A 14,734-nucleotide genomic window follows, 5' to 3' on the forward strand; every position below is an offset into this window, starting at 1 on the left:
CTGATTCACTTAACCTATCTGTATCCTTTCGCAGACACTTGATGTCCTCCTCACAAATTGCTTTCCTATCTCTCTTTGAGTCATCAGCAAATTTGGCTCCAATATATACAGTCATTGATATCGTTATAAAGCAGAGGTTGTCTGCCTCTGAGAACTAAAACTGCAACACCCAAAGAGGTGAACTTCACCCTATAATCTGTAAAAGGAATGTGAAAAGTGGTATAACCTGCTTTTCAGCAACTTCCAGTGGTTAAATAAAATAAGTTCCTGACACTCACATAAAACTCAACAAGTAGCAATTTACTTACCTAACTCTAACAGTGAACAAATTAACAAACTATTAACAAACTGAGTAAATCCATTCTAACTACGAACTATTTTCGAATAAAACAAGATTCTAACAGTATGCTGTTCCAATAAACAGAGATCCCACTCATTACAAAATATCAGGAAGTACAGCTAAATGATGTGTCTTCTTTTATATACCTATGTTGTTAAAACCAGCTGATTTAAATTTAATAGGTTCGATGCAAATGTTTCAGTTCATGCACTCACCTGCAAACCCTCAAGCTATTGCTCACAGATTTTCTTTCCAAATGTGTAAGTACAGAAAAAAACACCATCCTTTAAAGGCACTACTTAAAACTTTACAAACACCAACTTCACAACAATATAGAATGTAAACAATCAAGGCCCCATTATTGATCATGGAATTCCCTACAGTCCAGAAAAAGGTAATTTGGCCCATCCAGTCTGCACCAACCCTCTGAAGAACATCCCACACAGACCCAGCCCCTTTCACTACTACCATAGCTCTGCATTTACTATGGCCATCCACCTAACCTGTAAATCATTGGACTGTGGGAGGAAACAGGAGCACCAGGAGGAAGCTCACACAGACACAGGAGAACATCCAAATGCTACACACACCCAAGGCTGGAATTAAATCCAGGTCCCTGATGCTATGAGACAGCAGTGCTAACCACTGAGCTGCCCAATCCCTATGATTCTACTAGGTTACAGCTTACCAAACTCTAAATGGTCCCTTTATCTGCAGTTTATTTTTCTTATTTATTGACTATTTCTCTATCTAAGCTGATATTATATCACCCCAAAACCAGTCCTATGCAGTAACCTATCTGTTTAAGCAAGTGCATTTCAAAATCTAAATAAACTATATCCACAAGTTTCCTGATGAAAACATTGAATCTCCTGCTCCTTGGATGCTGCATAATCTGCTGTGCTGTTCCAGCACCACACTCTCGACCCTGATCTCCAGCAACTGCAGTCCACACTTTCTCCTATACATCCACACTTTCTCCTGTGTCCACGTTACTTGTTAAGTCCTCGAAGAACCGGAATGAATTTGTATAACAAGACTTTCATTTCTCAAAACTGTGTTGACATTGCCTGATTATATTATGCATTTCTAAATGCCATGCTCTAAAACCCTTACTAAAAGAGTCCAACAATGATAGGTGCTAGATTAACTGGCCTTTAGTTTCCTGCTTTCTGTCTCCTTCCTTTCTTGAATATTGCTATTGTTGCAATTTTCCAGTGTGCAGAGACTTTTCCAAAATATAACAAATTGTAGAAGATTGCAACCAGTGTAACCAAACTTTGCAGATACTTCCTTTAAAGTCTGAGAGTGCAAGTCATCCAGTCCAGGGGATTTGTCAGCCTTTAATTACAATAGTTCTCTTCTTCTCTGGTGATTGTGACTGTTCCAATCGCCTTCCACCCCATTGTCAGGTGTCAGTGGAGCAATCCAGTCAGTTTCATTGGCCCATTATTTCCCCATTTCTTGTAAACCTCCATCCAGTTTGTTGTTGACATCATTAATTATTGGTGGGTTTGACATCATTACCACACACTTTCTCACACTCCCTCTGCAACACTACAGCAAGGTGAAAGTTATTCTTCTAACTTTAAATGCTAACTCTAATATTTTTCAGAGCAAGGAAATGAATGCAGACAGCATATGATCAGGCTGCTGACATACCTGCCCGGGGTCCCATTTGCCAATCTCACTTTGGATCATCGGATGTTCTACAAAATGGGTAGAACCTTTGCCCAAATGGACAAGGCTCTGCATGAGGTATTTAATGATTGAGCTTTGTATTTCAGTAAGTATAGGCATGGGCTCCGAACCTCCTGTTAGCTACAAGCATTGGTGGCTGATAACAGTGTACATCAGATTCTTTAATCATCTGGTTTTAATCCCTGAACAAAACAATTTACTCCCCTTCTGTCTTCTCGGGATCCTAGCCTCGGACACCCAGCCATGGCCTTCCACTCCCGGCCTCCGAAGAGGGGTCGGCGGATGACAGGGGGACACCAGTGACCAGCAGCCTGGAGCGGGCATGCCAATGGTCAGATGATGTGAAGGACCCTGTGATGGTCTGCTGCAGAGAGCCCTTGGGGGGAGACAGTGATGGTGGTCTTTTTTAAATTTGTTTCTTGTTTTTCTGACCTATGGTTATGCTGTGTATAGCTGCAATGTACCTTTTTTATTCATTTCACTGTTCTGTAACTAAGGATTGTACTTGGGTACTCTGTCCCTAAGATGGTGCAATGTCTTGGTGATGTTGTTCCGCTCTAACTAATCTTGTAGCTGAAGAGGCTGTACCTAGGTACTCTGTACCTAAGATGGTGCTCTAAGTGGCAACTTATAAACTTTCCACTGTACTCATTTGAGTACATATGACAATTAAGCTAACTCTGGTTTTAATTCTAAAGCTAAGTGTGCCTGCAATGATGCTGGTGTTGTGGTGATGCTATGGGACTCGTAATCTATAAGCTTGGAGTTTTCTGGAGGCATGGGTTCAAATCTGAACATGGCCATTATTTGAATTTAACTTGGAAACAAAGTCTGGAATTGAAAGCTACTTTCAATATTAGTTATTATGAAACTGTCATTGATTATTGTAAAAACCCATCTGTTACACTAATGTCCTTGTGGGTGCGGAAATCTGCCATCCTTTCCTGGTCTGGCCTATGTATGACTCCAGACTCATAATGTGGTTGACATAATTGCTCTCAAACGGCAATTAAAAATGGGCAGTGATTGCTAATTGTGCCAGTGAGGCTTACAGCTCCATGATTGAAAATCTGTCCCTATGTAAAAGACATTCAGCGTGAGTGTTGTTGGGTGTAAAGCAGCCCCAAAGATGCAGTGCTGGATAGTCCCAATTCAGTTTCTGGAGTTTTGTAGCTCTGGGACCTGAACTACTCTGAACCAAAGTATTGTGAGTCTCAGTGCATCTTTGGAGTCCCTATGCCACTGTCCACCTCTTCAGGAGGATTGGGAACAGGAATGGGCACATGCTTGTTATCATTAAACTGGAACAGCAAAGATGAGAGATCCACGACTGAGGCACCACTACAACAGAGCACACCCCAACATTTCACACCCAGTATAGGCTCGTGGGGCCAAAAGACCATCTCTTACTCTGTACAGGAGGATTTTACACAATTCGTTTTTGTGAATTATTATTTAACTGCTTCCACTGCTCTTTAAGACAGCATGTTCCAGATTACATCTCACTAAGTAAGTGTCATAGAGGTCTATAGCTCTGAAAAAGGCCCTTCAGCCCATCATGTCCAGCCTAGTCAAAAAACCAGCAAACTATTTTAATCCCATTTTCGAGCACTTGGCCCTAGAGCCTTGTATGCTTTAGCATCACAAGTGCACACTACAATACTTCAATATGATGTGGATTTCTGCCTCTACAGGCAATGAATTTCAGGTTTCCACGAACCTCTAAAAAAATAGTTTCTTCCCTTCTATCCTGTCTCTGTTCCTCATCATTTTCTACATTTCGTGGAAAAAGAAAAATAAGTACAATCTTTGCTTGGACCCCAGTCCTTCAGAATCTAGATCAATGATTTGAATGTGGAGTTTAAATATAGTACTTCTAACGTTGTGATGACACAAAACTGGGTGGGAATGTGTATTGTGAGTATGATGCAAAGAGGTTTCAAAAGGATTGAGATGGGCTGAGTGTGTGGACAAATTGAAATACATTTGCAAACGTATCCACTTTGGAGGGAGGAACAGAGGTCATGCTGTTTGTTAAAAGAAGAAAGATTGGCAAATACCGATGTCTAAAGAGACCTGGGTGTCCTTGTACTTAGGTCATTGCAGGTACAGAAAACAATTAGGAAGACAAATAGTATGTTGTCCTTTGTTGCAAAAGAATTTGAACTGTTTTGCTTTAATTGTATCTCATTTTGGTGAGACGTACCTGGATTGCTACAATGGTCCCTTTTCTGAAGGAAGAATATATTTGTCATGGTGGGTGTGCAGCAGAAGCTCTCACAGATTAATTCCCAGGATGAGTGGACTGTTTTTTGAGGAGGCATTAAAGAGTCTAGGCCTGTATCGTCGAGGGTTTAGAAGAGTGAGAGGTAATCTCAGAAACTTACAAAATTCTTAAACAGCCAGATAATGTAGATCCAGAAGGGAAGTTTCACATGGCTACAAATACAGAACTGTGACGATAGTCTTAGAATAAGGTACAGGCCATTTGAAACTGAGATGAGGATGAATTTCTTTGGAATTTTCTATCCCAGAGGGCTGTGAAAGATCAGTCAGTGAATATGCCCAAGACAGAAATGATAACTTGTTGGATACTATTGTATTAAGGTACGGAATAGCAGGAAATATGGGAGAAAAAGGGAAAACTGAAATAGACAATTAACCATTATCCAGGCCGAATGGCCTACTCCTGTTCTCATGTTCATTAAACAAAGACATGATAATTTAAAAGCTGATTTTAAATGTTCACTCATGGAACTATAGCATGTCCTGCAGAATTGTTTCAGTTATAATGTAGAACAAGGTAAGAGAAAGATATGAAACATCTGTACCAGACAGAAGTTGCTGTAGAAACCGTGTTGGTCTGGCAGCAGGTTCTGAAGAACATGCAGCACGGTGGCTCAGTGCTTACAACCCGGTGCTAACCCGGGTTCCTGTTATGGGCGACTGTCTGTGTGGAGTTTGCATATTATCCCTGTGTCTGCGTGCTTTGGTTTCGTCCCACAGTCCAAAGACGTGCAGGTTAAATGGATTGGCCATGCGAAATTGCCCATAGTGTTCAAGGACATGGAGACTCGGGGGAATTAGTCATGGGAAATACAGGGTTACAAGGATGGGTTGCTCTTTCAAGGGTTGGTGTGGACGCAAGGGGCTGAATGGCTTCCATGTTGTAGGGATTCTCTGTCTAAGAAGGGTCACGGGACCTGAAATGTTAACGCTGCTATTTCTAAATAGATGATGCCAAGGCTGTTGATTTGTTCCAGCAATTTCTGTTTTTGTTTTGGATTTTTCACATCCATAGTTCTTTCTTTTACAAATTGGTAGTAGATTGAGTTATATAGATTTTTTTTTAGATTACTTTTTTTTTTAGATTACTTACAGTGTGGAAACAGGCCCTTCGGCCCAACAAGTCCACACCGACCCGCCGAAGCGCAATCCACCCATACCCCTACATTTACCCCTTACCTAACACTATGGGCAATTTAGCATGGCCAATTCACCTGACCCACACATCTTTGTGACTGTGGGAGGAAACCGGAGCACCCGGAGGAAACCCACGCAGACACAGGGAGAACGTCCAAACTCCACACAGTCAGTTGCCTGAGTCGGGAATTGAACCCAGGTCCCTGGCGCTGTGAGGCAGCAATGCTAACCACTGTGCTACCGTGCTGTCCTAGAATCCTCACAGCGTGGAAACAGGCCATTTGGCCCAAAAAGTCCACACCAACCTTTCAAAGATCATCACACCCATCCCCTATCCTATATTTCTCATGGCTAACACACCTAACTTATGATTTGGAGATGCCGGTGTTGGACTGGGGTGTACAGAGTTAAAAATCACACAACACCAGGTCATAGTCCTGTTGGACTATAACCTGGTGTTGTGTGATTTTTAACTTTGTACACCTAATTTACACATCCCGAAATACAATGGGCAATTTAGCATGGCCAATCCACTGAACCTGCACATTTGTGGGAGGAAACCAGAGCACCCAGCAGAAACCCACACAGACACAGGGAGAATGTACAAACTTCACACAGACAATGACCCAAGACTGGAATCAAACCCAGGTCCCTGGTACTGTGGGGCAGCAGTGATAACCACTGAGCCACCAGAAACAACATGGCTTCAAAAGCTTGTATCAGTAATGATGGTTATGAAACTACCATTGACTGTTGTAAAGCCTGTCTAATTCACGCATATCGTTTAGGGAAGGACATCTTACCCAGTCTGGCCTGCACGTGATTCCATACCCACAGCAATGGCATTGATTTTAAACTGCCGTTTTAAAAGAGTCACTCAGTTCATGGATAATTAGAGATGGACAATAAATGCAGGCCTTGCCAGCTACATAAAAGCATAAAAAGTTTTGTCCTTTGATTAAATCCAAAGTTTGTAGTTGAGGTACTCATTCCTAAGTTTGTGTTTAATGGATGCATTTACTAAACTTGTGGAATTTGATGTCTATGAAAATGATTAATTTGATGAAGAGTTAACTCTTCACAACATAATGACAGCTGGTTAGGCTAATATGGCAAAACAGGAAGGTTTCCTGTTTCTGTTTGAGAGCTGTGAGGCTGACAACGCATTGTCTGAAAGGGGAATGATCTGATCAGATGAGAAGGATTGTACGATCAGCCTTTTCTTATTTCCTATTCGCAGTGACTCTCACCATTCGAGAATCAGTAACGGATTTCTCCCACTTTTAGGAGTTCTTTCACCCAACCACACAGAGTCTGCATCGGGAAGGGTTCAAGTGGGGCCTTCCATATTTTCACCTCCTGGAAGAGTACCTGCCCGAAATAGAGGAAGACAAAACACGTTCAATTGTCAAGCAAGTTCTTCAACAGTTCAAGCAGAAGTTACTCCCTAACCTCAGCAAATTTCGCAAAAGTAAGTTTGAATCTCATTGCAAAACTGGATGTGTTCCCAAAGCAGTTTGGTCACAGGATCATTGAATGTTACAGTGCAATGCCATCTGAATGTTTGAAACCCCTGGATTTAGCCCACTCACCCATTCACTCCCTATACTTAGAGCTTTTTCAGCCCCTGATTGAACTATTTCATGGAGATGCAGATGGAAGATTTTATTCTCACTGGGATTTTGGAGGGGGAGGGGGGAGAGTGTGGAATATTAGAAATTTGAATTACTTTATCCATCTCCCTCAAAGGTTCACTTGATCCCTAAACTCTTCAATGTTAAAACTACCCCACCACTCATTGCATTGAAGTTAAAGATTTATCACCCTGTTAGAATGGACCCCTTTGCAAAAACTGTATTTCCCACTGTTGCTCCTTTGACAGTCTGTTCTTCACCAACTGCATGTGTATAGAACAAAACCTCTTCTCGTATCTCCTCTCACGTTTTTGTTGAGGATCTTAAATGTTTGCCCTCTACACAGACCCTTTGGAGATGATGTTCCTGTTAGAACCTTGTTCATATGATATAAAATACTGTCTAATCTCCTTTGACCATATCCCCATGACAAATGTTCCTGTTATGGAGCAGACTAGAGTCTCTCCAAATATTTTAAGAAGGTAGCTTAGTACCTACCTTTTCTTATTTTAAAGGTATGCATGCAATGTTTGTTCCACATGCAATGCATCTAGCCAAAGCATTTGACGTTAAGCAAAACACAAGTTATTTAAGCACTCTAGTTAAAACACAACCAAAGAAAGAGAAATTTAAAATAACTTCATTCTATTGGTAAACTTAACTGAATAATAGATACAATGACCTTTTACTAATTAACTGTTCCGATATAGTAATATCCCACAAGCACGCCCCTCAGCAAAAAGGCAAATTCAGCCACAGATTCTCACAGTTCTTCAATCCAGGAGGAAAAAATATTAGGAGAAAGTTCAGAGTGTAGCAGCTATGAGACATTTACTGAAACTTCTGACTCTGTTGGGATCACAATAGCTTCTGTTTAAAACTAAATCTAAAAACCCATAAACCCTGATCTGTGAGAGCTGGCCATGCCCATTCAGGCTGTTAAAAAAACAAACAACCCAAGGCTTCCCAAGCTGCTTACTATAGTGGGCCTGGTAGACTGCTCAATGCCTCTGCCTTACAACCTCTCTTCGAAAATATGGAGAAAATAACTTATTGAAGTCACAACATTGTCACATTCCCATAGTGTATGCACATTTCTAACTTTATTAGGTTAAAAAGAATCACACAACACCAGGTTATAGTCCAACAGGTTAAATTGAAAGCACTACCTTTCAGAGCACTGTGTGGGTGACACGGTGGGACAGTGGTTAGCACTGCGGCCTCACAGTGCCAGAGACCTGGGTTCAATTCCCACCTCAGGCACATTCTCCCACAGTCCAAAAATGTGCAGGTTAGGTGAATTGGCCGTGCTAAATTGCCCCTAGTATTAGATGTGGAGATCTGGGTGGGTGGTGGGTCGGTGTGGGCTTGTTGGGCCGAAGGGCCTGTTTCCACACTGTAAATAATCTAATCCTTCATCACAACCACCTGATGAAGGAGCGGCGCTCCAAAAGCTAGTGCTTCCAATTAAACCTGTTGGACTATAACCTGCTTTGTGTGATTTTTAAGTTTGTACACTCCAACACTGGCACCTCCAAATCATAACTTTATTAAAACATACAATATCCCAAAAGGATTTGATAGGGTGGATACCAGGACAATGTTTCTTCGTCGGAGGTGAGGTCTAGAAAAAGGGGAACACTTTCTAAATATCAGATGTTTTCATTTTAAGATGGAGGTGAGGAAAGCTTTGTTCACTCATAGGGTTGTAACTCTGAAATTCTCTTTCCCAGAGAGAGGTGCAGGCTGGTAGTTGAATTTATTCAAGGTGTCAGATTTATCAGATATTTTGATAGACAAGTGGGTTTATTTTTATTTTCTCACAGGACGTGGGCATCGTTGGGTAGGCTAGCATTTTTTTCCGCACATCCCTAACTGCCTTTGAGAAGGGTCAAGGATCATGCTGGTTGGGGGCATGGAGTTGAGGCCATAATCTGGTCAGCCATGTTGTTATCAGTTTGCATGACAGGTTTGAGGAGCTGGATGGTCTAAATCTGCTCGTAAATCTAATTACCTAACAGCAAAGGAGTATTTTTTCTTACCAATTCTCTGTCTATATTCACAATTCAGAGATAATATTTCTGGGACAGTTAGTGGATCCAGATCATTATCAGATTTAAAAACTCTTTTTCATGGGATTTTGGCAGCCATGTTGAAACTATGTTTGTCCATCCCTAATTGCCCTAAAACTGATGTGGCTTGATGGTCCATTTAATGGAATCATAGAATACCCTACAGTGCTGAAAGAGGCCATTCAGCCCATTGAGTCTGCACCGACCATCTATAGAGCATCCTACCCAGCCGTTACCTTATCCTAAAAGCCCACATTTACCATAGTTCCCCACCTAGCCTGTACAGCATGGCATAATTTAGCATTGCCAATCTACCAAACTGCACATCTTTGGACTGTGGGAGGAAACCAGAGCACCTGGTGGAAACCTGTGCAAACACGGAGAATGTGCAAACTCTACACAATTACCTGAGGCTAGAATTGAACACAGATCCCCAGTGCTGGTTAGCAACAGTGCCCTTAAAATCCAATGCTATGCTGTGGTTATGGAGTCATATGTAGGCCAGACTGGGTAATACTAATGAACCAGATGGGTTTTTACAACAATTGATGGCAATTTCATGGTCACTATTACTGAGACTCGTGTTGGATTTCAGATTTGTTCATTGAATTTAAATTCCATTAGATACAGTGGTAGGATTTGAAACTATGTCCCCAGGGAATTGGACAGCCACTGAAGTATGAGTTTAATGTCATTACCACAATAACAATGTCTTCTACAGTCCCTGTCATCACTTGATTCAATCATGAGAGTTTTCAGAGCAAGAAATCCTTGCAGTCAGTTTCAGTTTTTAGTCTGTGTCCTGGGCCAGGCCAGACCCCCCCTCAAAATGTTTCAACAAGGCAGTCCAAATCTGGCTTTTCTGGTTGTTTTAAGCAGGTGAAAAGTCTATGTACCAGGAGCAATGCAGTTGGCTCAACTGTTTGCTGTTAAACAAAACAAGAGTTATTTATACAGGAACAAAAGACAACAGAACATAGAATAACATAACTTAACCGAAAACCCCATCGACTCTATCGCAACTTAATGATGCTGTTACAAATACCTGCAACATCCCACAAACACCCCCTTGGCTAATAAGGTAAAATCAGACACAGGGTCTTACAGAAGAGATGTCATAGAGAGACAGAGGATCAGCATGGAGCTGTTTCTTTGACCCCCAGCAGTTTCTCTGGATTCCCAGCTAAAACCTGATCAGCCACGGCAAACAAAACAGCCAGACTGCTAAAGCCATAACAAACCAGACAGTAGCTGAGCTGGGAGAATGTCCCTTTCATGGTCCAAAACTTGAAAGCATTTTGCCTAAGGTGAAATCTGTTAGCTATAATCAAACTGGCCCTAAAGCCCATACAAATCAGACACATTGGAACCTCTGTATTTACGACCCCTTCTCAAAAAAAAACAGGGACAACATAACCTTGTTAAAGGAGCAGCATGCTCACATCTGTAAGAATGCTTCAACAATGGACACCGCAAAGAGGTCAAGAAATCCTCAGAGTTGGATATTCAAAATCACCTGCTCTTTCCGATCGTGTTCCACTTAATACCTCTCTGTACATTTACACCTATCCAAGAATGCGCACAATAATTTTGGAATGAATCCACACCATCTGCCTGCTGATTTTATCCAATTAGGATTGATTGTTGTCAGGCTATTGAATGATTGCAGTCTTTTTAACATGGCTTTTCCCAGGCATTATTCATGGAGATTGCAACGAGTACAACATTCTGCTAGCGCCAGTGGATTATTTGGCTGATGGTATGACCGACAGATCCAGCACAACACACACACAACCGGAATTCCGCATCTCTGCAATCCTGGACTTTGGTGACCTGAGCTACGGCTGCTTTGTGTATGAACTGGCCATCAGCATCATGTATCTGATGACCCAGAGCACAGAGCCCCTCAGTGTGGGGGGGCACGTCATGGCAGGTTTTGAAAGTATCATCCCACTGACAGAGGACGAACGCGATGCTCTGTTCCTGCTGGTGCTCTGCAGGTTTTCTCAGTCACTGCTTATCGCCAGCCACAGTGTGTTACTGCATACCGAGAATGAGGAATACATCATGGTGTCGGTGCGGAAAGGCTGGAAGTGCCTGCACCAGCTGTGGCAGCTCGGCAAAGAGGCAGTCGAGAGGATCTGGTTTGACACAGCCAGGTCCTATCAGAGCGAGAGTGGGTAAGAGCTGAGTCAGTGATGAGAGAACAAAGATCCCAAAACTGTTTCTGCATCACCTCCCATCCTCCCTTAGAGACTGAAGCAGAGTTACATTCTTTACTCATTCCTCTTCCTCACCTCACTCTTTAAAGTCTGAAACTGAACAGGAAGATGTCATTTGGTCCACTTCTGTCCCTTGGACAGACCCTGGATGGCCCGGTCTAGGGAAACTCTGCTGGGTCTGTTTAATTTTGGGGTAAGTGATGCCTCCAACTCTCACCTGAAGAGGTCAGGACTATAAACCTCCCCGTAGGTTTGATCATTGTCATTCTGTATGGTGAACAACCCATGTCAGTTTGTCCCTTGTCCCTGTCAGTCTCGTGTCCCCCTGTCAGACAGTCTCGTGTCCCCCTGTCAGACTGTCCCATGTCCCCCTGTCAGACTGTCCCGTGTCCCCCTGTCAGACTGTCTCGTGTCCCTGTCAGACTGTCTCGTGTCCCTGTCAGACAGTCCTGTGTCCTCCTGTCAGACTGTCCCGTATCCCCCTCTCAGACAGTCTTGTATCCCCCTGTCAGACTGTCCCGAGTCCCTGTCAGACTTTCCCGAGTCCCCCTGTCAGACTGTGTCTGTCAGAGTTGCATGACTCTATCCTGTTCCTTTGTGAGACTGTATCTGTCAGACAGTCCTGGGTCTATGGAGAAAGTGAGGACTGCAGATGCTGGAGATCAGAACTGAAAAATGTGTTGCTGGAAAAGCGCAGCAGGTCAGGCAGCATCCAAGGAGCAGGAGAATCGACGTTTCGGGCATGATTCCTGAAGAAGGGCGTATGCCCGAAACGTCGATTCTCCTGCTCCTTGGATGCTGCCTGACCTGCTGCGCTTTTCCAGCAACACATTCAGTCCTGTGTCTGTCAGATTTTCCTGTCAGACTGTCCTGTGTTTGTGTCAGACTGTCTCTGTTTGACTGTTCCATATCCACGTCAGTCTGTGTCTGTCAGACTGTCCCTGTCTGACATTCCCATGTCTATGTCAGACTGTCCCTGTCTGACACTCTCATGTCTATGTCAGACTGTCCCTGTCAAGGTTTTCCTGTATCTATGTCAGATTGTCCCATGTCCCTGTCAGACTGTCCTATTCCCAAGTCAGATTGTCCCTGCCAGACAGTCACAAATCCCTGTCAGACTGTCCTGTGTCTCTGTCAGACTGTCCCATGTCCCTGTCAGATTGTCCTGCATCTATGCCAGACTGTCCATGTCAGACTGTCCCGTGTCCTGGTTTCCAGCATCTGCAGTCCTCACCTTAGCCTCACTGTGAATCCTCTTGCAAGGATGCCTACCTTGAAGAAGTTCTCCTCCTCTCTCCACAAGAATCTCAGTGAGTCTCTCTCTCTCTCTCACTGCAACCCCCAGGTGTATCAATGTGGACTTCACCAGTTTCCTCATTTCCCCTCCCCCACCTTACCTCAGTTCCAACCTTCCAGCTCAGCACCGTCCTCATGACATAGAAAGAACATAGAACATAGAACAATACAACACAGAACAGGCCCTTCAGCCCACGATGTTGTGCCAAACATTTGTCCTAGCTTAAGCACCTATCCATGTACCTGTCCAATTGCTGCTTAAAGGTCACCAATAATTCTGACTCTGCCACTCCCACAGGCAGTGAATTCCATGCCCCCACCACTCTCTGGGTAAAGAACCTACCCCTGACACCCCCGTTGACAGTGAAGACAAAAAGATCATTGCCAATGGCTTTGCAATTTCCTCTCTTGCTTCCCACATAATCCTAGGATATATCCCGTCAGGCCCGGGGGACTTGCCTATCCTCAAGTTTTTCAAAATGCCCAACACATCTTCCTTCCTAACAAGTATGCCCTCTAGCTTACCAGTCCCGTTTCATACTCTCCTCTTCAACAATACGGTCCCTCTCATTTGTAAATACTGAAGAAAAGTACTCATTCACGACCTCTCCTATCTCTTCCGACTCAAGATTCTCTTCCAGAATGACCTCATCACCCCTCTTCCTACAATGACCTGTCCTACTTGCCAATCTCCCTTCCCACCCTATCCACTCCACCCTCCACTCTGACATATCACCTCCATCCCCACCCCCATATACCTATTGTACTCTTTGATACCTTCCCGCACCTTCCTCTCTGATCTATCACCTCCACCCCACCCCCATTCGCCTATTGTACTCTTAGATACCTTCTCCCCAGCCGGGCCCCCACCCGCCATTTATCTCTCCACTCTGGAGGCTTCCTGCCTCTATTCCTGATGAAGGGCTTTTGCCCAAAATGTCGATTTTTCTGCTCCTCAGATGCTGCCTGACCTGCTGTGCTTTTGCAGCACCACTCTGATCTCAACTCTGGTTTCCAGCATCAGCAGTCTGCACCTTTGTCCTCTCCCGTGTCCCTGTCAGACTGTCCATGTCAGATTGTCCTCTATCCCTGTCAGACTGTCAATGTCAGACTGTCCTGTGTTCCTGTCAGACTGTCTATGTCAGACTGCCCCTTGTCTGTGTCAGAAATTTCCCTTTCAAACTGTCTCGTGTCTGCGTCAGATTGTCCCTGTTGGAATGTGCTGTTTTCTGTTACCCTCAGGATGGGCTTATCAAAATGTAGCTATTGACTGGGACAAGCTTTCTCTACAAGTGTGTAGGTTAAATTGATCTTAGATTAAGATAAATGCTTGGTACCACATCATGGGCCAACGGGCCTGAACTGTACTGTGCTGTTCCATGTTCAATGTCAATACAGAAACTGAGCAAAATTCCCATCTCAAATTTCCGTCAATGTAACTGGCTTTAGGTTGGTTTTCCCTCATGGGTGGGTGAATCTGCCCCTTCCTGTGCCCCACCAGTCCTTATTGGGCCTGCGCAGAGAACCACAACCCCAGAACCTCTCCACCTCAGAACTAGGCCAGGCTCTAACATGACTGGTGAGGGCGCTAGAGATATGAGGAAATCAACAACAGAGATAAAACTTTCAAAGCAGAGTGAGGCTATTTAAAGGTGAAATCAGCAAGTATTTCTTCAAGCAAAGGGCAGTTACTGTACAAAAGGCTGCAGCCACTGACTGTCAGTCACAGGTTCCAAGATTGAGATGGATTGCTGGATAAGGGATTAAGGAATACAGAGTGAAAGCAGATGAGTGAGGTAGGGCCTGCCATGGTTTTGGATATTACAGGCTGATAAGGCTGAATGGCTTCTGTTTCCACATTGCTAAACACTGCCACCTCCTGGTCACAACCGGCAGTTGTTGTGACAGATGTTGGTGTTTGAATGAAGGGCCAGGCATTTGCTGGTTACTCAGCAACTGTGTGCATTGGGTTAACAAGTCTAACCTTGCTACAGAAAAATGATACCATACGAAAACAATGTGTGTAATGGTTACTATCTAACAGAC

At 43.6% G+C, this 14,734-nt stretch overlaps 1 protein-coding gene across 2 annotated transcripts in view; it reads left to right on the plus strand.

Moving 5' to 3' along the window:
* LOC132834775 (hydroxylysine kinase-like) overlaps positions 1-12,048 on the plus strand; it is a 56,512-nt gene extending 44,464 nt beyond the window's left edge. For both annotated transcript variants that reach the window (XM_060853769.1, XM_060853770.1), the window contains exons 3-5: positions 1,956-2,098; positions 6,752-6,935; positions 10,864-12,048. In XM_060853769.1, the coding sequence (XP_060709752.1) occupies positions 1,956-2,098; positions 6,752-6,935; positions 10,864-11,354 (818 nt within the window). In that variant the 3' untranslated portion in view covers positions 11,355-12,048. The remainder of the gene's footprint in view (positions 1-1,955; positions 2,099-6,751; positions 6,936-10,863) is intronic.
* Positions 12,049-14,734: the final 2,686 nt, after the last annotated feature.

The sequence above is a fragment of the Hemiscyllium ocellatum genome, chromosome 42 (genome assembly GCF_020745735.1).
Source record: "Hemiscyllium ocellatum isolate sHemOce1 chromosome 42, sHemOce1.pat.X.cur, whole genome shotgun sequence".
Classification (NCBI taxonomy): domain Eukaryota; kingdom Metazoa; phylum Chordata; class Chondrichthyes; order Orectolobiformes; family Hemiscylliidae; genus Hemiscyllium; species Hemiscyllium ocellatum.